At 58.9% G+C, this 24,529-nt stretch overlaps 2 protein-coding genes across 4 annotated transcripts; one reads left to right on the top strand and one right to left on the bottom strand.

Moving 5' to 3' along the window:
* Positions 1 to 363: 363 nt before the first annotated feature.
* On the bottom strand, positions 364 to 21,374 carry LOC105469305 (hepatocyte growth factor-regulated tyrosine kinase substrate). Of its 2 annotated transcripts, none has more exons than XM_071081827.1 (22): positions 20,895 to 21,374; positions 18,842 to 18,926; positions 18,135 to 18,210; positions 17,483 to 17,575; positions 15,445 to 15,568; positions 13,623 to 13,675; positions 13,115 to 13,183; positions 12,296 to 12,420; positions 9,717 to 9,795; positions 9,547 to 9,645; positions 9,334 to 9,429; positions 8,447 to 8,485; positions 8,233 to 8,376; positions 8,078 to 8,137; positions 7,324 to 7,537; positions 6,816 to 6,988; positions 6,599 to 6,739; positions 6,348 to 6,522; positions 1,847 to 1,980; positions 1,644 to 1,763; positions 1,328 to 1,414; positions 364 to 987 (listed from the first exon to the last, which is right to left on the bottom strand). In XM_071081827.1, the coding sequence occupies exons 4-22, from the start codon at positions 17,570 to 17,572 to the stop codon at positions 877 to 879; spliced, it is 2,133 nt and encodes a 710-aa protein (XP_070937928.1). In that variant the 5' UTR covers positions 17,573 to 17,575; positions 18,135 to 18,210; positions 18,842 to 18,926; positions 20,895 to 21,374; the 3' UTR covers positions 364 to 876. The 2 variants fall into 2 exon arrangements, with proteins under 2 accessions (XP_070937928.1, XP_011718505.2); XM_011720203.2 differs by lacking the exon at positions 20,895 to 21,374 and adding an exon at positions 20,423 to 20,581.
* Positions 20,731 to 23,431, top strand: LOC105469304 (ARF like GTPase 16). Of its 2 annotated transcripts, XM_071081829.1 has the most exons (5): positions 20,731 to 20,832; positions 20,930 to 20,987; positions 21,406 to 21,519; positions 22,341 to 22,456; positions 22,716 to 23,431. In XM_071081829.1, the coding sequence occupies exons 1-5, from the start codon at positions 20,771 to 20,773 to the stop codon at positions 22,885 to 22,887; spliced, it is 522 nt and encodes a 173-aa protein (XP_070937930.1). In that variant the 5' UTR covers positions 20,731 to 20,770; the 3' UTR covers positions 22,888 to 23,431. The 2 variants fall into 2 exon arrangements, with proteins under 2 accessions (XP_070937930.1, XP_070937931.1); XM_071081830.1 differs by having other exon boundaries at positions 20,761 to 20,930.
* The last annotated feature ends 1,098 nt before the right edge of the window (positions 23,432 to 24,529 follow it).

The following is a 24,529-nucleotide window of genomic DNA, read 5'->3' as shown; positions in this document are numbered from 1 at the left end:
GGCGAGGTGGCGGGCGCCTGTAGTCCCGGCTACTCGGGAGGCTGAGGCAGGAGAATGGCGTAAAAACCCGGGAGGCAGAGCTTGCAGTGAGCTGAGATCCGGCCACTGCACTCCAGCCTGGGCGACACAGCGAGACTCCGTCTCAAAAAACAAAACAAAACAAAACAAAAACAAAAACTAGACAGGCATGGTAATGGCGTGCACCTGTAGTCCCAGCTACTTGGGAGGCTGAGGCTCAAGAATCGCTTGAATCCGGGAGGCAGAGCTTGCAGTGAGTGGAGATCACCACCTCACTCCAGCCTGGGTGACAGAGTGAGACTCCATCTCAAAAAAATTAGTAAAAAAAAAAAAAAAAAACGCTGATGCTTTCTGAAATAGATTTTATTATCGCTGTACCATTCTGGGGCACTGGAGATGACAGCTGAGAAGCAGAGAAGCTGGAGACCTGAAGCCTCCACCCTTGGCTGTGGCTGCCGAGAGGCCCCTGGAGAGGGAGCCCCAGGCCACACCCAGACACCACAGCCAGCTCACAGTGGGGCCAGAGGGCACAGGCTGCTCGGGGGGGTGAGGGTCCCCATTCCTGCCACTTCTCACAGACCATAACCCACAGGGCTGGGGGCTTCCCCTGGGAGAAGGTCCTTCCCTCCCACCTTCCCTCCCCGTGGCCCAGCCTTGGGGAAAGAAAGCAGAGACCAACTCAGGGACTGCAGCGGGCTGAGGACAAGAAGGAAGGTGGGCTTGGGGTGAAAGCCCCCTCTCACTCGCAGAGAAGGGACACTACCAGCAGTAGAGGACAGGGAGGCGGGATGATGGCAGTTAGAGACGAGGCGTTTCGGGTGAACTGTAGTGTTACTCCGGACGTGAGCACAGCCTGGGTCAGTCGAATGAGATGAGCTGGGCCTCGCTGCCCTGTGCCGGCGGCCCCTGCGCCTGCGGCTGCTGGGCCACAGGGGGCTGCTGCTGGGGGGGACCGCCAGAGGATGCCATCTGTGCAGGAGGAAAGCAGGAATGGCCCTGGGAGGAAGGCTTTTGTCCCAGCAGAGCCACAGACCCACAAGAGCTGCTAATCCATGTCCACCGAGTGCAGCTTACATGGCCTTTGGCTTTCGAGTAAATTAACGGTTTTTCTGTCTACACTTGTGGACATGCATGTCTGCCCTAAGACTTGCGTCCTCGTTCTGTCTGCTGAGAAGGGGCCTTGGGTATGCGTCTCCCCATGTGAGCAGGCGCACAGGACAATCCCCACTGGGGCCAGAGGACCCATGCTAAACCACGAAGGCGGAGGCTGCCCCGTGGGTGCTGCTGTGAGGCCCCGGGCATGGCTCACCTGCTGGTACATGGGCTGCTGCCCCGCGATGTAGGGCTGCTGGGGTGGCAGAGACGCGTCCTGGCTCGGGAGGGTGGTCATGAGATTCTGTCGCGAGAGGATGCCAGATGTGAGAAAGCGGCCCTGTGGCCAGGCAGGCAGGGGTGCTTCTGGCTTGCAGCAATCCAGAGGTGACCACAAGGAGCACCCAGAGAGTGGAGGGCGAGGAGCAGAAGGAGTGGAGCCCACCCAGTGCCCGCCAGCCTCACCAAGGGACCCTCAGCATCATCAACTGCTCCCCCACCCCAGCCCCAGCAGAGCCTGGAAGCCGCTGTACCTGCATGTTGTAAGGCTGGTAGCCCATGGAGACCGACTGGCTCCCCATGTAGCCCATGGTGCTGGACTGCGGAGGCTGAGAGATGGTCGGGAGGCTCTGCGGGGCCTGGGAGGCCACGTTCTGCGGAGGGAAGGGGTGCCGTGGGAGAAGGGGCTGGCGCTGGGGCTGGCCCTTTGCAGGAGGGAAGAGGCCTTCCTGCATACCTGGTAGCCCGCTGTGGGAGTAGGCTGGTAGGACGAGTAGGCGGGGCTGGCGGTGGGTCCGGCCTGGGCCTGGGGAGCCGCCTGCGCCCCAGTGGCCCCTGCTGGGTACATGTAGGCGCTCACCATGCTGGGATCTGTGACAAACAAGACAGGGGAGATGGTTCAGCCAGGGCAATGCGGAGGGGAGTAAGGGACGCCCTACTCTTCAGTTTTACTTTTTTTTTTTGAGAGTCTCCCTCTGTTGTGCAAGCTGGAGTGCAGTGGCGTGATCTTGGCTCACTGTAACCTCTGCCTCCGCCTCCCGAGCAGCTGGGAATACAGGTGTACACCACCACACCCGGCTAAGTTTTTGTATTTTTAGGAGAGACGGGGTTTCGCCATGTTTGTCAGGCTAGTGTCGAACTCCTGACCTCAAGATGATTGGCCTGCCGTGGCTTCCCAAAGTACTAGGATTACAGGCATGAGCCACCGCCCAGCCAGGAGTTTTCCTTTTTGTTGTGAATTTTGGAACCAAGTTCAGATTTCATGTTTTTAAAAAAAGGAACATCGGCCGGGTGTGGTGGCTCATACTTGTACTTCCAGCACTTTGGGAGGCCGAGGCGGGCAGATCACGAGGGCAGAAGTTCAAGACCAGCCTGTCTAACACAGTAAAACCCTGTCTCTAATAAAAATACAAAAACTAGCTGGGCATAGTGGCGAGTGCCTGTAATCCCAGCTATGCAGAAGGCTGATGCAGGAGAACTGCTTGAACCTGGGAGGCAGAGGTTACAGTGAGCTGAGATAGCACCATTGCACTCCAGCCTGGGCAACAGAGCAAGACTTGGTCTCAAAAAAAATAAAATAAAACCAACAAGGATGGGAGAAAAATCCTAGAATGGAATGAAATCAGAAGAAACGAACCAAACTGTATTTGAAATAAGTGACATGGTCTGACCGATGGGATGGGAGAGTGAATCCTAGTAACTTCTTTTTTTTTTTTTTTTTTTTTTTTTTTTTTTTTTTTTTTTGAGACGGAGTCTCACGCTGTTGCCCAGGCTGGAGTGCAGTGGCGCGATCTCGGCTCACTGCAAGCTCCGCCTCCCGGGTTCCCGCCATTCTCCTGCCTCAGCCTCCTGAGTAGCTGGGACTACAGGCGCCCGCCACCGCACCCGGCTAATTTTTTTTTGTATTTTTAGTAGAGACGGGGTTTCACTGTGGTCTCGATCTCCTGACCTTGTGATCCGCCCGCCTCGGCCTCCCAAAGTGCTGGGATTACAGGCTTGAGCCACCGCGCCCGGCCCCTAGTAACTTCTGAACCCAGAATCTGGACTCCACGGCCTCAGGCTACAAATGACAGGAACTACACAGAAATGTTACACTCCAGTTATGAGGCATCGTCTTCACAGCAGGCCGGGTTGGCATTCTTTTTTTTTTTTTTTTTTTTGAGACGGAGTCTCGCTCTGTCACCCAGGCTGGAGTGCAGTGGCCGGATCTCGGCTCACTGCAAGCTCCGCCTCCCGGGTTTACGCCATTCTCCTGCCTCAGCCTCCCGAGTAGCTGGGACTACAGGCGCCCGCCACCTCGCCCGGCTAGTTTTTTGTATTTTTTAGTAGAGACGGGGTTTCACCGTGTTAGCCACGATGGTCTCGATCTCCTGACCTCGTGATCCGCCCGTCTCGGCCTCCCAAAGTGCTGGGATTACAGGCTTGAGCCACCGCGCCCGGCCCAGGTTGGCATTCTTAAAACCACTTTTTGTGTACTCTAGGGCTGAGCAAGTAAGTATATTGAAAACAATGCAAAAGAAAACTGTGCTATTGGATTAAAATTGCAAGTACTGGAATTAACTCATGGATTTTTTTTTTTTTTTTTTGAGACGGAGTCTTGCTCTGTTGCCCAGGCTGGAGGGCAATGGCATGATCTTGGCTCACTGCAACCTCCGCCTCCCAGGTTCCAGTGATTCTCCTGTCTCAGCCTCCCAAGTAGCTGGAGCTATAGGTGTGCACCACCACGCCCGGCTAATTTCGTATTTTTTTTTTTTTTTTGAGATGGAGTCTCGCTCTGTCACCCAGGCTGGAGTGCAGTGGCCGGATCTCAGCTCACTGCAAGCTCCGCCTCCCGGGTTCACGCCATTCTCCTGCCTCAGCCTCCCGAGTAGCTGGGACTACAGGCGCCCGCCACCTCGCCCGGCTAGTTTTTTGTATTTTTTAGTAGAGACGGGGTTTCACCGTGTTAACCAGGATGGTCTCGATCTCCCGACCTCGTGATCCGCCCGTCTCGGCCTCCCAAAGTGCTGGGATTACAGGCTTGAGCCACCGCGCCCGGCCTAATTTTGTATTTTTAGTAGAGATGGAGTTTCACCATGTTGGTCAGGCTGGTCTTGAACTCCTGATCTCTGCCTCGGCCTCCCAAAGTGTTGGGATTACAAGCATGAGCCACTGCACCTGGCTGCACTCATGGTTTTTATAATACACAAAGATGCATGTATTCACACATGCACAGACACACCCATGACTGTGCACTTGGATAAATATACACACTTTCCAGCTCTGCTAACAACCTAGAGCTGTGGGCACACCCAGAATATCGATCTTGGCTTCTAACCAAGATCCAGACCACCCTCCACTAAAGGGAACTAGGGCTCCTTGAAGAACTGGCTGGGTCCAGGGCTGGGCATGTACAAGACGAACACAGAGTATCTAGCAACAGAAACTCGGAAGCATCTGAAACTGAAGGCCCTACACAACAGAGAGCCACTGACGCCTCCCATGGCCACACCTGGGACACTTTGAGCATCAAAGTAACGGGGCTGAACACGGTGGCTCATGAGGCCTGTAATCCTAGCACTTTGGGAGGCTGAGAAGGGCGGATCACTCGAGGTCAGGAGTTTGAGGTCAGCTTGGGCAACACAGAAAGACCTCATTTCTACATTTTTTTTTGAGACAGAGTTTCTGTTGCTCAGGCTGGAGTGCAGAGGATAATCTCAGCTCACTGCAACCTCTGCCTCCCGGGTTCAACTGACTCTCTGCCTCTGCCTCCAGAATAGCTGGGATTACAGACACCTGCCACCATGCCCACCTAATGTTTGTATGTTTAGTGGAGACGAGGTTTCACCCTCTTGGCAGGCTGGTCTTGAACTCCTGACCTCATGATCTACCCGCCTCAGCCTCCCAACGTGCTGGGACAACAGGCGTGAGCCACCACGCCCAGCCTCTTTTTTTTTTTTTTGAGACGGAGTCTCGCTCTGTCGCCCAGGCTGGAGTGCAGTGGCCGGATCTCAGCTCACTGCAAGCTCCGCCTCCCGGGTTCACGCCATTCTCCTGCCTCAGCCTCCCGAGTAGCTGGGACTACAGGCGCCCGCCACCTCGCCCGGCTAGTTTTTTGTATTTTTTAGTAGAGACGGGGTTTCACCGTGTTAACCAGGATGGTCTCGATCTCCCGACCTCGTGATCCGCCCGTCTCGGCCTCCCAAAGTGCTGGGATTACAGGCTTGAGCCACCGCGCCCGCCCTTTTTTTTTTTTAATTAGCCAGGCATGGTGACGTAATCCTGTAGTCCCAGCTACTCAAGAGGCTGAGGCGGGAGGATTGCTTGAGCCCAGGAGGTGGAGGCTGCAGTGAACCAGGATCGTGGCACTGCATTCCAGCCTGGGTGACAGCAAGACTCTAAGAATAAACAGTGATGACAGAGGAGCGTCACCTTTGAAAGAAAAAACAAACACATCTCCATGCTGCTGTGACTGACAATAAGTAGGAGAGCGGGCAGAGCACCTCCCGCCAGTGGAAAGACAACAGCAGAATTAGAAAGCGCTATTTGGCAAACACCGTCATAAACACAGGCAACATTAGCAAAACAATGCTAGACGTTGAGGAGTCCCAGAGTATTTGAAAAGCCTCCCCAAAGAAACATCTGATTACAAAGAGCAAGACAGTCACTTCACAGTGAAAATCCCTGGCAGACTCAGTGTCAGCCGAATGGCCAAGAACGGGACTGACAGGACGCATGTCACCTTCTGTGCCACTCTGAGGAAAAGCACAGCCTTACGGTCACCGCATGGAGACACCAGACAAACCTAAGCTGAGGACAGTCTGCCGAACGACAGGCCAGTGCTCTTGGGACAGTCGATGTCACAAAACACAAAGGCTGACTGGGAAACACTCTAGATTAAAGGCAAGTGGACGGAGGGCTGAATCCACGCAGCAGCGGGCGTGCTGTTTACAGGACACCACTGGGACAGTCCGTGAGGGCTGAGCCTGCTATGGACGAGGATCTTCCTGCTGGTTTCAGGAAATGCTCGCTGTCGCATTCAGGGGAGAGGGCAGCACCTGCCATGCATGGACTGAAACACGGCTCCAGCAGGAAAGCCTGTGTGAGTGCATTTGCGTGAAAACAGGAGAAAGCAGGGATAACATTCACATCGGGGCAATTGGGAAAACCCTTCGCACCATTCTTACTGCTTTTCTGTAAATTCATTTAAAATAAAGACGAGGGAAAAAAGCGTGCTCTCTGCCCCGACCCGTCCTTACCAGCTGCGGTGCCCGGCATGCTGGCGTAGGGGCCCGCGGCAGGGGCCGGCTGGCTCATGTACACGCCATGCATGGGGGAGCCCTCCACCGAGCCAGCGGGGCTGAAGGTGCTGGGGAAGCTGGCTGGTCCCGAGGGCTGGTAGAGCACGCCTCCGGCCGCGGGCATGGCCTGGAGCTGGGGACGAAGGAGACAGTGGTGAGAGCTGGTCCTCGGCCCACAAGCCCCTGGGTGGAAAGAGGATGGCACCTACCTGGGCGTAGGGCAGGGGGAAGGCGGGCATCTGCGCACGCATCTGGACCGTCTGCTTCTGCTGCTCCAGCCGCAGCTGCCGCTCCTTCTCCTGCTCCTGCAGGCGCTGGATGGCCAGCTGCCTCTGCACCTCCAGGTACTCCTGTGCGGCGGAAAGGCGGTGGTTACGCTGGGGGCTCCCCAGCCCACCCCGGCCCGTGGCTGGGCAGCCACCGCACCTGCTTCTTCTGCCGCATTATCTCCAGCTTCTGGGCTAGCTGGATCTGGCGCTGGCGCTCTGCCTCCTCGGCTGCCCGGCGAAGCTTCTCCCGGTGCTCTTCGCGCAGGGCACTCAGCGCCCCCCGGGCATCACGGATCTGTGCCAGCTTGTCCTGCAGCCCCTCATAGTACACTGCGGGCAGACGACAGAGCAACCCTGACCGCTCCGGCACAGTGCCGAGAAGCTCCTGGGTGGAACAGACACGCGGACGGGCTGCCCTGTGCCCAACCTTCTGCAGAGGGCTCTGAAGGCACTGGGCTCTAGGGGAGGCAGGCAGAGGGTTCTGGGCAGGGCAGGGCACGGCATGGTCATCACTGAGACCACCTCCCACTGAGACCCTCAGAGGAGGCCACAGCCCCAGTGAAGGACTCACAAGAGCCCAGCGTCCTCCGGGGAGGCCCTGGCCCAGGACGGCGCTCACAACACCCGCTGCCCCCCAGCCAAGGACCCGTGGCACGGGCACCTACGCCTGCGCTCGTCCAGCTGGTTGAGCAGCTCCAGCAGCTGCGGGTGCATGCCGTTGATGGACTGGAAGAGCGAGAGCACCGCCGAGTCGTTGGTGATGCTGCGGCCCCGCATGTGGTTACTCTTCATGCGGTTCACGAAGGTGGTGACGGCGTTCTGCAGCGCCTTCAGGAACTGCTCGTGGCTCTCCTCGGACTCGCCGTTGTGGGACGGTGGCTACGGGCAGGGCAGGGTTCTGGATGAGTGCGGCCACGCCCGAGCCAGCCTCCCCGGTGGGGCCTGGGACGGAGGCGCCTGCTGCGCGCAGGCCTGGAGCACAGTCCATCTGCTCCTTATGGAAGCAACCCCTTCTGCAGCCGAGGAAGGCGAGGCCCCGGAGGCAGGCCCTTGTCCAGCAGCAGGCCCTGCTCAGGACGGAGCGGGCTCAGGGCCCCATGCCAGCTGCCTCCCTCTCCAAGGCCCTGTGCTCTGACAGCCAGCCAGCCCAGAAGCCCCAGGTAAGGCCAAGGCCTCATCTGGTGGTTCTAGACTGCTCTGGAATATTCAGGTCCACGTTAGGTCCACAGAGTGGCCCCAGCTCTGGATCACAGCCTGGTGCAGTTTCCATTGGGAAAGGCCACTAAGGGCGGGGCTGGGGCAGACACCCTTGCTCTGGCACAGCCCTCTGGTTAGGGCAGGCACCTGTGCCATGTGCCTGGTGCTATGGGGCCTGGAGGCCGTATTTTGCCCTGGCCCGTGGAGGGAGCCACAGCTTACCTCACTAAAGGGGCCACCAGAGGGAGGAATGGGCTGAGAGTCTGTCTCCGGGAGGGGGTTCTGGAAGAGAGAGAATGAGTGGGGCCTCCGACCTGTCCCACATCCACCCCTTCCAAGGGACCCTGCCACTAGGAACGCCGGGAGCAGCCCCTCACCTCCACCACAGTGGCGGGAGCTACGTGCCCCTCCCCAGGCTGTGCAGCCGGCTCCGTCAGGGGCACGGGCGCTGACGGCGTGGGGCTCTTACGAGCCTCCTCCTGCTTCTTCTCCCAGTAGTTCCGGTTGAGATACCGCGCGAGCTGCAGGCAACAAGGGGGTCACTCCCAAGGCCAGAAACCGTGAGAGGACACACCTCACACCGGGCCTTACCTCAGGGTCGATGTCCTCAGCCAGAGGCGCCGACGAGTTCTGGGGAGAAAGGGGCATCTGAGTGTCACAGGCGACAGGACAGTTGCTCGGGCAGGGACAGGGATGGCCCCAGTGCGGCAGATCCTGGAGACCGGAGCTGCAGCCTGGGCCCTCCCTCCGTGCCCTCCTCTGATTCCTGGCATCTCAGTGGCCATCTTTTCTCCTCTTCCAGATGCTCAGAACTCCACAGAGGCAGGCAGCACTGCCGTCCTATGAGACTCCTAACCTTGCTATGGGAGGAACAGGGCAGCACCAGGCCAGCCCTGGGGCCTCAAGGTGGACACTGGACAGCCCCCATGGTCCTGCATGTGGGGCCCCGGCCAACAGCCTGGGAAGGAGGGGAAGAAGGGAAGGGGTGGCTCACCGGGGCAGAGCTGTTCTGAGCCCCTGGGCCTGCAGCGGCCTGGCCACTCCACAGAACCTACAAAATTACTTTCTCAACCTGCTGTCCCTGACCCAACCCCCTGCAACACAGGCGGCCTCTTCACCCCCCACTGAGAGCAGGGCTGAGGCCAGGGAGAGGCCATGTGGACGCCCCAGAAAGCAAGTCTTTCAGTTCCTGTGGGGCGGGAGGGTGTGGAAGGGACGGGGTCTCACCAGCAAGGCGCCTTCCCCACAGCCTGTCCCATGTCCTCAGTCCCAAGGGCCAGACCAGGGACCCAGAGGAACGGGGGCCTGGAGCCCTGGGGCTCTGCCCTGATGTCTGTCCGTGTGCTAGGGCTGTCCTCTCTGGGAAGCCCGGGGACCCGCATCCCCCGCCAGCTCCACTGTATCAGCCCGGGGACCTGCGTCCCCTATCAACCCTACTGCCTTCCGGGAGAGGCAGCTCCAGCCCGAGGGCCACTCACCACAGGTGAAGAGTACAGGCTGCTGGCGGGGGGCGCAGAGGAGGCCGAGGGCGTGGGCTCTGCCTTGGGGTACGAAGTGTACGTGGACTTCTGTCTCTGAGCCAGAATTAGGAGGGGCATCACTCGGGTGTACGAGATGCCCCTCTGGTCCCACCGCAGCACATCCAGGGCAGCTGGGCCCTTCCTGAGGCTGCCCCGCCCCACCCGGCTTACCAGCCTCTCCTTCTCCTCTGCCTCCGACTGTGACAGCGCCAGGGCCAGCTGCAGCTCCTCCTCCTCCTGCAGGGCTGTCTCATCCCTCTTGGGGGGCAGCTGAGGACAAGTGGGGAGGGTGAGGGGGGCCCCAGGGAAGATGTGCCCACGGGACGGACAGGGTTGAGTACCTGGGACTGCTGAGACAGGGGGCTGGTCAGGTACTCGGGGGGCAGCTCAGTGGTGGATGTGGCCTTTCCTTCCGCTTTCCTGTGGGCACAAGGGATGCTGCAGGTGACCATGCGCTGACGCCACCCTGCCCCCGCCAAAGCTCTCAACTGCACTCCATGGGCTCCTCTAAGTGTCCCCACAGAGCGATGACAGTGGTCAAACAGTCACAGAGTCCCAATGGCCACACGCTAGAGCAGAGCAGGGCAGGACTCGAGGGCATCACAGCAGCCACAAGGGCTTGGGGGAGTCCCTCAGGGTAAGCCCCAGTTCCTCTCCTGAAAATGGACATTCGGGACACCAGCCAGGCCTGCAAAGACCTTCCTACGGCGCTCGGGAAACCAAACACAGCACTGCCACTGTGGGATGGGCCCCACCCAAGAAGGGGCAGACAGGGCAGCACCTGTCATGCCCAGTAAGCTCTTCTGGGGCACCCCAGGCAGTCCAGGGGCCACAGGCTCACAGCATGGTCGCCAATTTCAAACCACGCACGCTGACCTTCGATCTAGGGCTCTTTTCTTTTTTATTTTGTTTTTTGAGGTAGTCTTGCTCCGTCGCCCAGGATGGAGTGCAGTGACGCGATCTCGGCTCACTGCAACCTCCACCTCCTGAGTTCAAGCAATTCTCCTGCCTCAGCCTCCCGCGCAGCTGGGACTATAGGCGCCCGCCACCACACCCAACTAATTTTTGTATTTGAAGTAGAGACAGGATTTCACCATGTTGGCCAGGATGGTTTTGATCTCTTGGTCTCATGATCTGCCCACCTCGGCCTCCCAAAGTGCTGGGATTACGGGCGTGAGCCACCGCGCCTGGCCGGCCTGGGGCTCTCTTCTAAAAGAAAAGTCCGCGTGAGGCAGACTCGCACAGCCCCCGGGCAGGGACACACCGGCCAGCGTGTGTGTGTGAAGGCAGCAGTGGCGCTGGGATACCCTGCCATGGAGCCGCTGGGTCACAGCAGACTCACGCATGTGCGCAGTGGCTGCAATGGACGGGACACTGATGTGGCTCAAGGCAAGTTCTTTCTTTTTTTTTTTTTTTTTTTTTTGAGACGGAGTCTCGCTCTGTCACCCAGGCTGGAGCGCAGTGGCGCGATCTCAGCTCACCGCAAGCTCCGCCTCCCAGGTTTACGCCATTCTCCTGCCTCAGCCTCCCGAGGAGCTGGGACTACAAGTGCTCGCCACCACGCCCGGCTAATTTTTTTTGTATTTTTAATAGAGATGGGGTTTCACCGTGTTAGCGAGGATGGTCTCGATCTCCTGACCTTGTGATCCACCTGCCTCGGCCTCCCAAAGTGCTGGGATTACAGGCGTGAGCCACCGCGCCCGGCCAAGTTCTTCTTAGTTACAGGAAGAAAAAGGAAGTTCTCGGGCAGCAGCAGCCCATCACCAGACATGGCTGGCTGGGATGGGACGCTATGAGAAGGGCATGGCCTCACTCCTGGGCTTCCCGAACCTAAGCAGGTGGAAGCCTCAGACCTGAACAGAGGGCCAAGGGGCCACGGCCTGACTTTCCAGAAATGTCCACAGCACGACACAGGGAGGTAATGACATGGTCCAGAAAAAGGGAACTAAGGAGGGAGTGCAGCCCACACAAAAAACACACGCGACCCAGCGATGCTGCTGGGACCATGGCAGAAATGGAACGTGGCCCACAGAGCAGAAGCCAATGCTGGGGGCAGCACAGTCCTGAGCAACCACTGTGGCCATGAGAGCACTGTCCCTCTCAGGGATCGCCACGCGAAGATCTGGGTGCCAAGGGGCATGACGTCTGCCCTCATGCAAATTCAGGATAAAACCTGTGTGAAAGGCCGGGCGCGGTGGCTCAAGCCTGTAATCCCAGCACTTTGGGAGGCTGAGACGGGCGGATCACGAGGTCAGGAGATCGAGACCATCCTGGCTGACACGGTGAAACCCCGTCTCTACTAAAAAGAATACAAAAAACTAGCCGGGCGCGGTGGCGGGTGCCTGTAGTCCCAGCTACTCCGGAGGCTGAGGCAGGAGAATGGCGTGAACTCGGGAGGCGGAGGTTGCAGTGAGCCCAGATTGCGCCACTGCACTCCAGCCTGGGTGACAGAGCGAGACTCCGTCTCAAAAAAAAACCAAAAAAACAAAAAAACAAAAAACCTGTGTGAACACGCGCACACGCAGGAGAGGGGAGGCAGAGCAAACTCTGCGGCAAACACCGACTACTGAGGCACTGGCCACGGCCCCGCAGCTTCTCTGTGCTACTCTTGCAACTTTTCTGTAAGTTTTATTCCAAACGTTGAAATGCAAACGAATCCAAACCCGAACCCAAGCAACAGGTCTGTCGGGGCAGCCTTGGTCCCTGGAGCCGCAGCGCCCAGTCTCGCACACCCACCTGCCCTAGTGTGGGGCAGGGTCCGAGGGCATGCGGCCGCCCTGGGTTTCCCTTGACCTTCCAGCTGCTGTGCTGTGAGGGCCCTCTGGGGTCTGCAGGCCTCGGGCACCATGGCCAAGAGGGACAGGAAGGCCAGCCTGGAGATCCTGCCCTGCCTGCAGCCCAAGCGGGGGCGGGGACCCACCTGTTCAGCTGCTCGTAGCAGGGCTCGCACACGCGCACCTCCTTCTCGATGCCGAACTTGGGGATGGTGGAGTACTTGGAGGAACACTTTCCACAGAAGATCTGGCCACACGCCCGGCAGTGGTGCTGCAAGATGGGGGGGCTGGTCACAGGCACTGGGGACCCTGATGTGCCACCTGGCCCAGAACTGCTCCGTACACCGCTGAAGCTGAGCCTCACAGGTCGGGGAAGGCAGGGGACAAGCAGAACAATGCCTGGGAGGACACTAAGGCCAAGGAACCTGGACATGCTCCCAGGAATCTCAACACCAGCCACCGTTTTGGGGAAATATAAGTTAAAAAGAAAAGCAAAAACAAAATATATATCAATTGAGCTGACAAAACAAGAGCTTTTGTGAGTGCAGTGGGTGCTGGAAGCTGCTGACACCCCAAACCCCAAGCATTCCCAGTTGCCATCCTGGAGGGGGCTTTGGTGTGAAGATGGCTCGAGGGGTCAGAATCCAGATGGGCTACGCCACACAGAGAAGGGGACCACATGGCCCTGGCAAGCAGGAGAGTGACTGTGGCAAGGCCTGTAGTCCTTGTTTTAAGACATTATAATTCCAGAGTGAGGCTGGGCCTGGCCCAGGCAGCGGCATCAGGCCCTCATGTGGGCCTCACTGTCCCCTCCTGACGCCCCACTGCCACCCATGCGAGCTGCACTCGCCTCCTGAACCACCCACCAGGAAGGAAAGGCCCAGCCGGGACGGTGGCCTTGCACATGGCAGGGGACCTGGTGTCTGGCCGGGGCTGTAGACAGAGCCCCCCAGGTGGGAACTCACCTTACGGGTCATCACCCCGAACTGCACCCTGCAGCGGTGGCATTCCTCAGCGTCCACCCAGTCCGGAGCCTGAGGAGGGGAGGCAGTCAGGACCACACGCTCCCCTCCCCACCAGCTCCAGAGGCACAGAGTCCCCTGCCCCAAAGAAGGGAACGGACCCAGAGAGGATCCTAGCACGAGCGAGAGCAATGCCCCGGGCCACCCTTCCCGGAGGCGTGGCCTGGGGTGAAGCTGCTAAGGCCTGAGGAAGGGACTTCCTCATCAAAGGTGCTTGTTTTTCTTTCCTGAGCCCCCCAGCCACTCTAAAGGCCCTCGAGCCACGTCTCCACCTCGCCCTCCACAGACGGCTGCTACGCCTCGGCCCAGGACACACAGGCATCCTCAGCTCCCAGACAGACGGGAGCTCAGCCACCAACCCGGGTACAAGCAAGCCGGACTCCCAGCGCTCCCCACTTCACGCTTCCTGAGCAGCCCAACTCCAGGACCCCCAGCGGCCGCCCACACTCACTCTCTCGGCAGCAAACATGGCATCGCTCTCTTTGAATTCCGGGAAGACGTGTCCTGGAGAGAGGAGGCATAGTCACCGTCCGCGCCTGCCTGGCCTGCAAGACCTCCCGAAGCCCCTTCCTCACTCCTGGCAGCTGTGACATAGCAGTGACTGTGCACCCAACTGAGGGCGTCTGGGGGCACCGAGACAGCCTCCTGCCCGCAAGGCTGGTGTCTCCACGGAGCCTCCGTCCTTGCTGTGGCGGCACACGAGAGCCAGGCCCTGCTGCCCCGTCCTGAGACACCGCTCCCACCCCATCAGGGCATCAGGCCCCTGCGCGGCCCGGCCTGCTCAGTGGCTCCCTTACCCTCTGCTCTCTGGCCAGGGCTCCCACTGTTCCTGAGGACAAGGCCTCGAGCTATTCTTTTTTTTCTGAGACAGAGTCTCGCTCTGTCGCCCAGGCTGGAGTGCAGTGGCGCGATCTCGGCTCACTGCAAGTTCCGCTTCCTGGGTTCAAGAAATTCTCCTGCCAAGAATGGCGTGAACCCGGGAGGTGGAGCTTGCAGTGAGCCGAGATCGTGCCACTGCACTCCAGCCTGGGTGACAGAGCGAGACTCCGTCTCGGAAAAAAAAAAAAAGAAATTCTCCTGCCTCAGCCTCCCGAGTAGCTGGGACTACAGGTGCCCACCACCACGCCTGGTTAATTTTTGTATTTTTAGTAGAGACGGCGTTTCACCATGTTGGCCAGGCTGGTCTCGATCTCCTGACCTCAAGTGATCTGCCTGCCTCTGCCTCCCAAAGTTCTGGGATTACAGGCGTGAGCCACCGCGCCCGGCCGGCCTCGAGCTATTCTTGAGACACAAGACCCCAGAGAAAATCCAGGAAAGCTCCCATCCCAGGAAGGAGACATGAGCACAGACCACCAGCGTCCACTACCCCGAAGTTGAGAGCCCAAGACAGCTCGTGCAGCGCCCCCTGCATTGTCCACACTGGTCCTGCCCACCCTGCAGCCACAGGGCAAGCATCCAACTCCTGCAGAGGGGACACACCAGCCCTGGAGCCCGCCCCATTCCCCACACTCCCGGCCTCGTCTTCAGCAGAGCTCAGGGCCACACAGGGCCTGCACGGACGGGAGCAGCCATGCCCACCTCTCTCTCACTGAGCGGGCCCCGAGCACCCGCCAAGACCTCCAAGTGCATCCTGAAACCCCCACCTCTCTCCGCACAATCCCCAGTTCTCCGCGGCCACAGCGGCCCCGAGGGACCCTCGAGAAACACACCTCGGCCGCCACAGCCGAGACAAAACCACCAGAGGCCTCCTGCTGCGCCGAGAGCAACGCTGAGCTCCAGCCCACAGCCCGGAGCCTGTCGCTGTGCAGGCCCGGCCGCGCTCTCCTCTGGGCACCTGGCCACCTTTCTGCCCCGGGGCCTCAACCCTGAGTGTCCGCCCACGCGTGCTGTCTGCCCGCTCATGCCAGCTCTGACTTCTGTTCCAGTCTCGACACTCGGGACAGCTCTCCCAGAGGCCTTCCCTAACAGCACAGCCAACCCGGCGCCAGGAGTCCTGCCCCTCTGAAACAGACTGTCCGCTGTCTTTCCACCTGCATGCTGTCTAACATCACTGCCTGCCTCTGCCCGTGGGTCATGGGTCCAGAAAGGCAGGAGCCGGTCTGAGCCCGCCCTCACACACACGGTCTTTCTTCCCTGGCTCCAGACCACAGCCCTCCTCCCTCCCACCACGGGGAGCAGCCCATCTTCCCAGGCTCCTCGCCACTGTGCCCGTTGGGCCTGACTGTCCAACAGTTCCAAGCCTTGGCCTGGTCCCAACCTCGGTCCTGACTCACCCTCCACCTTCATGATCTGGTAGGTGTCCTGGACCACCTTGTACTTAGGCTCATTCCGGAAGGCATGCGCCCAGGCCTGGATCAGGTACAGGATCTTGTTACGGACGTTTACCTCCACTTGTCTCTGCAGGCAGGGAAGAGGGGGTGAGGGTCGCAGGAGACTCCAGGCGCCAGAGGCCTCGGTGTGAGGAAGCAGCTGGCAGACCTCAGCCTCTGAGGAGACGGGGATGACATGGAGGCCAGGGAGGGCCCCCCGAGTGGGGTGTGGGGGCCATGCACCAACCTGTTCCCAGACCCTGACTTCAAACCTCATGCCTGCTTCTACTTGCTCAAGACTATGGCTCTTCTCTAAACACTGCCAAAAACCAGGAGGCTCACTGGAGTCAAACAATACCACGTCTCTGTGCTCCTGACCATCTGTCTCTCCCTTTCCCCACGGGACCCGCCCAGCCCACGATCCCCGGTTCCCGTCAGGCTCCAACAGGCAGGGCCCAGCAGGCCTGACGGTGGCAGCATGGTGCTGGGGCTGAGAACACAGGGGCACTGCGGGACTCCGGCTATGCCCCTCCTTCCAGTCACAGCCGGGGAGACGCCAGGGGGCAACTGCTCCAGAAACACCCCCAAGTTCAGAGCAGGCTCCGAGCCCCCTGCAGCCACCCTTCCCCCAGGTTAAAGCGCACCCTGGCATGGCCGGGCACGGTGGCTCAAGCCTGTAATCCCAGCACTTTGGGAGGCCGAGACGGGCGGATCACGAGGTCAGGAGATCAAGACCATCCTGGCTAACACAATGAAACCCCGTCTCCACTAAAAATACAAAAAAAATTAGCCGGGCGTGGTGGCGGCGCCTGTAGTCCCAGCTACTCGGGAGGCTGAGGCAGGAGAATGGCGGGAACCCGGGAGGCGGAGCTTGCAGTGAGCCGAGATCGCGCCACTGCACTCCAGCCTGGGCGACGGAGCGAGACTCCGTCTCAAAAAAAAAAAAAAAAAAGCGCACCCTGGCCTTGCACCTAAGGCCCTCTCAAGGACGCCGTCCCAGTGTGACGTGCAGAATGGCGTGCGATCAGAGGCTGCTTCAAGGAAGCTCTGGGGCACCTGCACCGCGGCCTGAGCTCCTTTCCAGAACCTCTCGGCATCCTCAGCGGCGCCCTCCCTCCACAGCTCTGCCCCACCCCATAGAGGAGTGAACCAGCTCAGGATCTGCAGCCTGACTGAAGGAGCTCGGGGGCACCAGGGTCAGGCAGGGCCGGACTCTGGCACCTTCTGCCTCTCAGCCAGGACAGGACGGGACAGGAAGCCAGCCAAGGTGGCCAGTGAGGGCTTTGGGAGGCCTGGCTGTTCACTGGGATCCCGGGCAGGTTCTCAGCTGTGTGGGTCCAGGGAGTCCCCTATGAGACACAGGCCCGGCCCACAGGTCGGGACGGAGGGGGATCAGCCTGACCACACGGGACACCCTTTCTCCCCGACACCGGCGGCAGCACCCCCACTGCATCACAGTCCACATCACAATCCCTGCAAGTGTCCCCGGCACAATCTCCTGGGGATCTGGAGGGCTTTTCCTCCTCCGCCCAGGAAAGCATGAAGCCCCCACTCTCCAAAACAGCTCCTACCCCCGCCAGACACATCCGATCTTACAAGCCGCCACTCACAGCCCTCCCAGGCTGGCCTGTGGGATGTGGCCAGCCTGCCCTCCAGACCACAGCCACTCACAAAGGATAGCCAGCGACTGCCCTGCCCACCCAGCAGCATCTACTCACCTTCCTGAGGACAGCAGGTGCCCCAGCCCTGCCTCCCAGAAGCTTCCCTCAGGCCTCAGGGTTGCTGTCACCTCGGTGCTCCAGACACAGCACCCCAGGCCGGCTCCTGCTAAACCCGGGCCTCCCAGTTGTGAGTGCGAGCTTGTGCAGCGCAGGGACCACCGATCCGCACCTGCACATTTTCCGCCACACCTGGTGCTGTTCTGTCATCGGTGCCCGGTAAACACCCAGAGAAGCAAAGGTGCCAGCCTGGGTGATCACCCACTTGCCCCCGTCTCACCCACCTTCAGCAGGTCCTTCAGCTCCTCCATGGTCTGCTTGTTGGCCACCTCGTCATGAACTGTCTGGCCACAGTTCTTCACCACAGACTCCATGACCTGCAGATGCCCAGGAAGGGAAGGGTGGGGCCAGTGATCAGGGCAGGGGCCCCTCGTCCTCCTCGACGGACCCACCTCCCTGTGGGACAGCAGAGCCCTTCAACAGGCCCATCAGGCCACTGGGCCGGTGGGGAACCTGGTGGGACAGCAGAGCCCTTCAACAGGCCCGACAGGCCACTGGGCCGGTGGGGAACCCCAAGCAGCAGCATCTGAGACTCAGTGGCCTGCACGGCACCGCTCCCTGTGATGCCAAGTCTCACTGCCAAGCACAGCGACAAGATCCGCCTTCTGGTGTTTAGTGTTTACTCACGCAGGACCGGCTGAAGAAGTGGTGCTCACTCCCTCCCCCATCTCCCATCTGTCCCTCAGCGTGACCCCTCCTAGGTGGCACTGTTCACACAGGCACTCAAGGATGAGTGGTAACTCTCCTGCTTGATGTATGCCCAGGGAGGTGGGCAAGGCCACAGGACAAACTCTTCTCATGCTGTCCTGACTAGTGGGTGGTGGGGGGTGAGGGGTGGGGCCCCTGGGGGCCACTGAGGCAAGGCAGTCTACTTACCTCCAGGGCATACAAGGCCACGTGTGGGTTCTTGTCATTGACTTTCTTCTTGATGGAATTCACAGCATATTTTGCTCTGAAAGGGAAATGATGTTGGTAAAAGCAGAGAGAAAGGGGAAGAAAATAGTCTCAGCAACCAAGATGAGAAAAGTTCATCTGCTGCCAGGTGCAGCGGCTCACGCCTGTAATCCCAGTGCTTTGGGAGGCCAAGGCAGCAGGACTGCTTGAGCCTAAGAGTCTGAGACCAGCCTGTGCATTATGGCAAAAACCCATTTCTACCAAAATACAAAAAATTAGCCGGGTGTGATGGTGAACGCCTGTAGTCCCATCTACTCGGGAGGCTGAGGTGGGAGGATCGCTTGAGCTTGGGAGGCAGGGGCTGCAGTGAGCTGAGATCATGCCACCGCACTTCAGCCTGGGTGACAAAGCAAGGCCCTGTCTCAAAAAAAAAAAAAAGTCTGTCTACCGTCTTAAGTCTTTGAGAACCCCAAAGCAAATACAAACATAACCAGGTCATCTGCAAGCTGTGCAGAGAAAACCCCTTAATTGTCCAAGATATCAAAAAATCCTAGCACGTAGACCATGCAGTTCTCTACAAAACCACCTAACGTGGTCAGCTACATTGTGGAGAATCAACGGGAACCAAGCAAGCCCAGCTTAGTGCTCGGCCGCTCCCCTGCTTCACGACACAGGCCCCGCGAACTCACTGTGTGTCCCCTTGGCGGATCAGGTCGCAGATCTGCAGAATGGACTCCCAATCCGTCTCTAGCAGGAGCTGGCTGGTCGCCTTGTCTGAGTGAGAAAATGCCATGAGAGGGGGGGTCATCCTGCTGGACTCCCCACACAGCACCCCAGCTTGGCAGCAGCCTGGGGGACTCCCTACTTCCCCTTTAGACATTTGGACCACATGAAAAACCACGAGAGAATCCTCCTGAGCACGCTGATGGGAAGGGAAGTGCCATCGGTCTCAGGGAAACAGCAAACAGCGTGAGAACAGCACACCAGGTGCTGGTCCAAGCCCTCCCACAACCTGTGAGCGAGGTAAAGACACTCAGCAGAGAGGCGAGGGCACTGCCATGAGTCACACAGCTCACCAGAGACACAGACTGATTCACTCTTAAACATCAGGCTCAGCTGCTTCTCAACAAAGAACTCTATCACCCGTCCCTTGGAGTTGCCATTTGCCCAGATGCTCCCCATTTCAATGGGATCTTAGCTTGGGCGAGAGCTAGAGAAGCCTGCAGTGTAGACTCCAGGCCCCTCGCTCCAAGTGCTTTGGGAATAAGGGCAGAACGGCGCTCCAAGGAAGACTAGCCAGCTAATACCTGTCATCATACCACATCACTGCTGTCTCCAACAACTGGTCCCTCTGAGGAGCAGCTCCAGCTCTGCCCACACCGCCTTCCCCGGATACAGAAACGATCTAACAAATCAAGCCACGTCCACTTTCTATACTGATTCAGTAGTTAACCTCTGGATTTATCCCTGAAGCACTGAACTACCTGTGTGGCTGAGATACTCAGTCTGCTTGCAGGTTCCCTGGGCAAGGAAGGTGTCTCATTTGAAGTCTCCTTGAAAACCATACTTAACAAAAAGGCAGGCTTGGGGCAGCCCATCTGAGCACCCAAGCGCCTAACCTGAAACACAAGACTCATTTTCCCTACAGGGCACGTGCACATCAACATTCCTTTTCCCTCCTAAAACGTGTCACCTCCAGGAGGCTCAGATAGGATTACCTTTCACCTCCAAAAACGTGAGAAAACGCCTTCCTAAACCATTAGGCGCTTCCCGAAGCCAGTGTGGGAACAAAAAGTGGGTCTGGGACTCACAGCCCCCAAGAGAGCTCGAAGGTCCCAGAGAGGACACTGCTGGCTCTACCATTCGAGACCCAATGTTTTGGGTCAGAAGCCCAAGTGCGAGCCTAACATCCGACTGAGTCACCCACTTTCATGACTCAGGCCTTGTGGCCCACTCGGCCGGGTGCTCGTCGGTCAAGGGGAAATCGGCCAAATGTCCGGGCCCGCAAAGGAGCGAGAACGCCGAGCGCCGCCGGCGCCCTGCGCGGACCCTCACAGAGCCCAGGTTCGCCAACGCCCGACGGACGTAGACCCCACGGTTGCGCCGAGGGTCCACGATCGGCCTCTCCGCGCCCAGGAGGACAGTGGGCCGGGGACAGGCGGGTAGGGCGGCCGGTCCGCGCCCCTCGGGCCCTCGGGGCCGCGCTGACTCAGCGCCGGACGGGGGCTACGGGCTGACAATGGTCGGGCCGTCGGGTGGGGATGCGTTACCTAGAAGACGCTCGAAGGTGCCGCTACCTCGCCCCATGGCGACCTCCAGCACAGACCCGTCGCCGCGGGCGCTCCCCTGATCCCAGCTGGCGCGCCCCCCGACTTCCGCTTCCGCCTTTTCCCTCCAGTGCGCGCACGCGCACGTCACCGCGCCGTTCCTAGAGCCGCGAGGAGGCGGAGTCTTCCGCTCTCCCGCTAACGCTGCCCGCTAATTGGGCTCACCCTTAGAACCTGATCCCTAAGAACCAATGAGTAGTCCGGGGGTGAGAACTATCCAATGAGAGTGGGCGGTGGGCGGGCCTTGCTCCGCGGGCCGAGCTACGGGTGCCGGGTGGAGCGAAGCACGGAATGTGTCTCCTGCTGGGGGCCACGGGCGTCGGGAAGACGCTGCTGGTGAAACGGCTGCAGGATATCCTTCCGCGCGGGGACGGGACCGGGGTGCGGGGGTGACCGGACGGGGGCGGGTACTCACCCCTTAACTGCTCGGATCCTTGACCGCTCTGTACAGGTGAGCTCCCGGGATGGGAAGGGCGACCTGGGGGAGCCGCCCCCGACACGGCCCACGGTAGGTGTCCGCTCCCGCGGGTGGAGTTGCGCGGGGTCCGCTCTGCGCTTGGTGAAGACCTCCGGGCTCCTCTAAGTGCACGCCGAGGCGCAGCGGGTCAGGTCTTGACTTAAGGCCAGCCTTCGGGAGCGTGGGGGAGGCCCGAGCTGAGGATACCTGGCGCGGGATGCGGGGGCCTGCCGCCCTCCACGGGCACTTCTTCTCCCCTCGCAACGGGTTCCTGTGGCTGGTCACCCCCACAGCGAATGCAACTACTGATGGGCGTCGGTCCCTGCTCGCCGTTACTGCTTTAGGGACTGAGCCCTTGGAGAATGGGTCTGCGGGGTTCAGGCCACCGCGTTAGGTGTGGGCACGGTGCTCTTCAGGACTTCACAACGGTACAGTGCTTGTATTGTCTGCATCGTGGTTTTTCCTATAGGTGGGCACCAATCTTACTGACATCGTGGCACAGAGAAAGATCACCATCCGGGAGCTGGGGGGGTGCATGGGCCCCATCTGGTCCAGTTACTATGGAAACTGCCGTTCTCTCCTGGTAGGTTCTCTCCTGGGCTTTCTTTAGGGACCTGTGTCTACATTTCTGTGATGTCCAGTCCCCAACCTTGCTGTGTGTAGAACGGGGTTTGGGTTACTTAGTGACTATACTGGTCATGGAAACAGGTCCTACGGTAGTGTTTCCTGCTGGGCACCACGTCTGGTTTCTGGTGCTTGCGCTCCCGGGCCCGGGTAGGAGTTCACAGAGGCCTTGCTGAGGGCAGGGCTGCTGCTCCGCAGAGAACAGACTTAACCCTCTGTGTCGCTCCCTGGTACGTCTGTGTTTATGTTGGAGTTATACGTGCCTCTGGTTGGTCCCAATTTAACAAGGCCTGTGCCCCAGATTCCGGTATGGAGAACTGATGGCCACATGAGGACAGACGAGTGTCACCAGATCATCCTCATAAAACTCGATTCCCTCTGCTTCTGCCTGTTCCCAAAGCTTTGTTTAAAGCTGTTTTGGGCTGGCCGCAGTGGCTTACTCCTATAATCCTAGCACTTTGGGAGGCCGAGGTGGGCGAATCACGAGGTCAGGAGATGGAGCCATCCTGGCTAATATAGTGAAACACCGTCTCTACTAAAAGTACAAAAAATTAGCCGGGCGTGGTGGCAGGTGTCTGTAGTCCCAGCTACTGGGGAGGCTGAGGCAGGAGAATCACTTGAACACAGGAGGCGGAGGTTTCAGTGAGCCGAGATGGTGCTCCGTCTCAAAAACAAACAAACAAAAAAATGCAGTTTTGCTCTCTCAGTGCCAGGTCTGTGAGGCCCAGGGGAGGAAGTTTGGCAGCAGGGCGTTGCTGCCATCTGTTTCTTTTTCCCCAGTTCATGATGGACGCCTCTGACCCCACCCAGCTCTCCGCATCCTGTGTGCAGCTCTTAGGTCTCCTTTCTTCAGAACAGCTCGCAGAAGCATCGGTGCTGATACTCTTCAATAAAATGTACGCGTCCCTGAGCTGAGAGGCAGCACAGCAGGGGCAGGGGCTCCCTGGGAGTACAGCCGGGAGCATGGCTGGGTAGGGAGGTGGTGCGGCTGGGGGTCCGGGGCAGGTGTCCCTGAGCTGAGAGGCAGCACAGCAGGGGCAGGGGCTCCCGGGGACTACAGCCGGGAGCATGGCTGGGTAGGGAGGTGGTGCGGCTGGGGGTCCGGGGCAGGTGTGTGGCAGCCACTACTCTGATGGGCTGCTCGTTTCACTCCAGCGACCTACCCTGTTACATGGCCATGGAGGAGATGAAGTCATTAATCAGGCTTCCAGACATCATTGCTTGTGCCAAGCAGGACATCACCACGGCAGAAATCAGCGCCCGTGAAGGCACTGGCTTGGCAGAGGTGCTGGCCTGGCTCCAGGCCACCCACAGAGCCAACGGGTGACTGCACCGCAGAGGCGCGGCTGACCTGCGCTGGGGAGAGGTGGCAGGGGGCAGTATGGCTTCGCTGCCAATAGTTTCTTCTCACGGGCAGAATAACCCGAAGTAACTCTACATGATGGGGCTCTGTGCTGAGATGCAATGATGGGTAAACTGAGGCATGCGGAGATGGAAGTTGACATCTGGCCTCTGAAAAAACTGTCTCCAGGGGCCAGGCATGGTGGCTCATGCCTGTAATCCCAGCACTTTGATAAGCCAAGGCGGGCTGATCATCTGAAGTTAGGAGTTCGAGACCAGCCTGACCAACATGGAGAAACCGTCTCTACTAAAAATACAAAATTAGCTGGGTGTGGTGGCGCATGCCTGTAATCCCACCTACTTGGGAGGCTGAGGCAGGAGAATCCCTTGAACCTGGGAGGCGGAGGTTGCAGTGAGCCGAGATCACGCCATTGCACTCCAGCCTGGGCAACAAGATGAAACTCCGTCTTAAATAAAAAATAAAAATATAAAAGCCTGTCCCCAGACTGGGTGAGCAGGGCCTGCATGTGGCCAAGTGTTCTGTGTCCTGGAGTGGTGCTATAGGGGTTGGCTGCCCTCCTTCCTAGAGACCTGCTGGACTGCCCCCGAGGCGTATGGAATGCACAGTGCCACTGAGACCTGGCCTCTTGCTGTAGCACAAGCTTCAACCTGCTGAGCCACTGGCACCCTGACCCCACGTCCATCACAGACGGCATGAGGCCAGTGAACTGAGTGTGGTCGTAAGAGCCAGGCCTCGAGTTAGAAATGAGCTTGTGACCGGGCGCGGTGGCTCACGCCTGTAATCCCAGCACTTTGGGAGGCTGAGGCAGGCAGATCACGAGGTCCGGAGTTAGAGACCAGCCTGGCCAACATGGTGAAACTCTGTCTCTACTAAAGATACAAAAAATTAGCTGGGCATGGTGGCTTTTGCCTGTAATCTCAGCTACTCAGGAGGCTGAGGCAGGAGAATCGCTTAAACCTAGGAGACAGAGGTTGCAGTGAGCCTAGATCGCGCCACTGCGCTCCAGCCTGGCTGACAAGCGAAACAGTCTCGAAAAAAAAAAAAACAAAACGAACCAAGAGCCAGCATTCTCACTTGTTCAGTAAACAGGTATTGCCCTGAAATGCCCACAGGTGTGCCAGGAGGGGCTCAGATGAAGCACAGAAAGTGGCCATGCCACCTGCGGTTCCGCAGCGGCCTGCCTTGACTTTGGTTCTCAGCTGTGGCCGCATGTGGGAGTGTTGATTTGACGGGTCAGTGTCCTGCGGCTGCTGAAACAACAGAAATTTGCTCTCGTGGTTCCGGAGGCTTTCACCAGGGTGGTTTCCTTCCAGAGGCTCCGAGGGAGCATCTGTGCCTTGCCTGTGTAGCGGCTGCGGTGCTCCTCGGCATGCCTGGGCTGTGGCCTGCAGAGCCTGTTTTCGCCCCCATCTTCACACAGCTTCTCTCCTGTGCCTCTGTGCTCTCTCCTCTTACAAGGACATCTGTCATTGGAAATCCAGGATGATTCCTCATTATATCTGTAAATGCTCTTCCAAACAAGGTCACCCTTACTTGTTCCAGGGGTTATAACTTGGACACACCTTTTGGGGACCATCATTTGACTACAACGATTGAATAAGAAACC

This window comes from Macaca nemestrina, chromosome 17 (assembly GCF_043159975.1).
Source record: "Macaca nemestrina isolate mMacNem1 chromosome 17, mMacNem.hap1, whole genome shotgun sequence".
In the NCBI taxonomy this organism is placed as follows: Eukaryota; Metazoa; Chordata; class Mammalia; order Primates; family Cercopithecidae; genus Macaca; species Macaca nemestrina.
This window is presented reverse-complemented; position numbering and strand designations above follow the sequence as displayed.

Coding starts and splice junctions, on each gene's coding strand:
- LOC105469305 (XM_011720203.2), bottom strand. CDS start 20,459: ATGGGGCGAGGTAGCGGCACCTTCGAGCGTCTTCTAG. Junction 17,576..18,134: donor TGGCCTTGTATGCCCTGGAG/GTAAGTAGACTG, acceptor GGGCATCTGCAG/GTCATGGAGTCTGTGGTGAA. Junction 7,538..8,077: donor CTGGTGGCCCCTTTAGTGAG/GTAAGCTGTGGC, acceptor CCCTGCCCGTAG/CCACCGTCCCACAACGGCGA.
- LOC105469304 (XM_071081829.1), top strand. CDS start 20,771: ATGTGTCTCCTGCTGGGGGCCACGGGCGTCGGGAAGACGCTGCTGGTG. Junction 20,833..20,929: donor CTGGTGAAACGGCTGCAGGA/TATCCTTCCGCG, acceptor CCGCTCTGTACA/GGTGAGCTCCCGGGATGGGA. Junction 22,457..22,715: donor CTGATACTCTTCAATAAAAT/GTACGCGTCCCT, acceptor GTTTCACTCCAG/CGACCTACCCTGTTACATGG.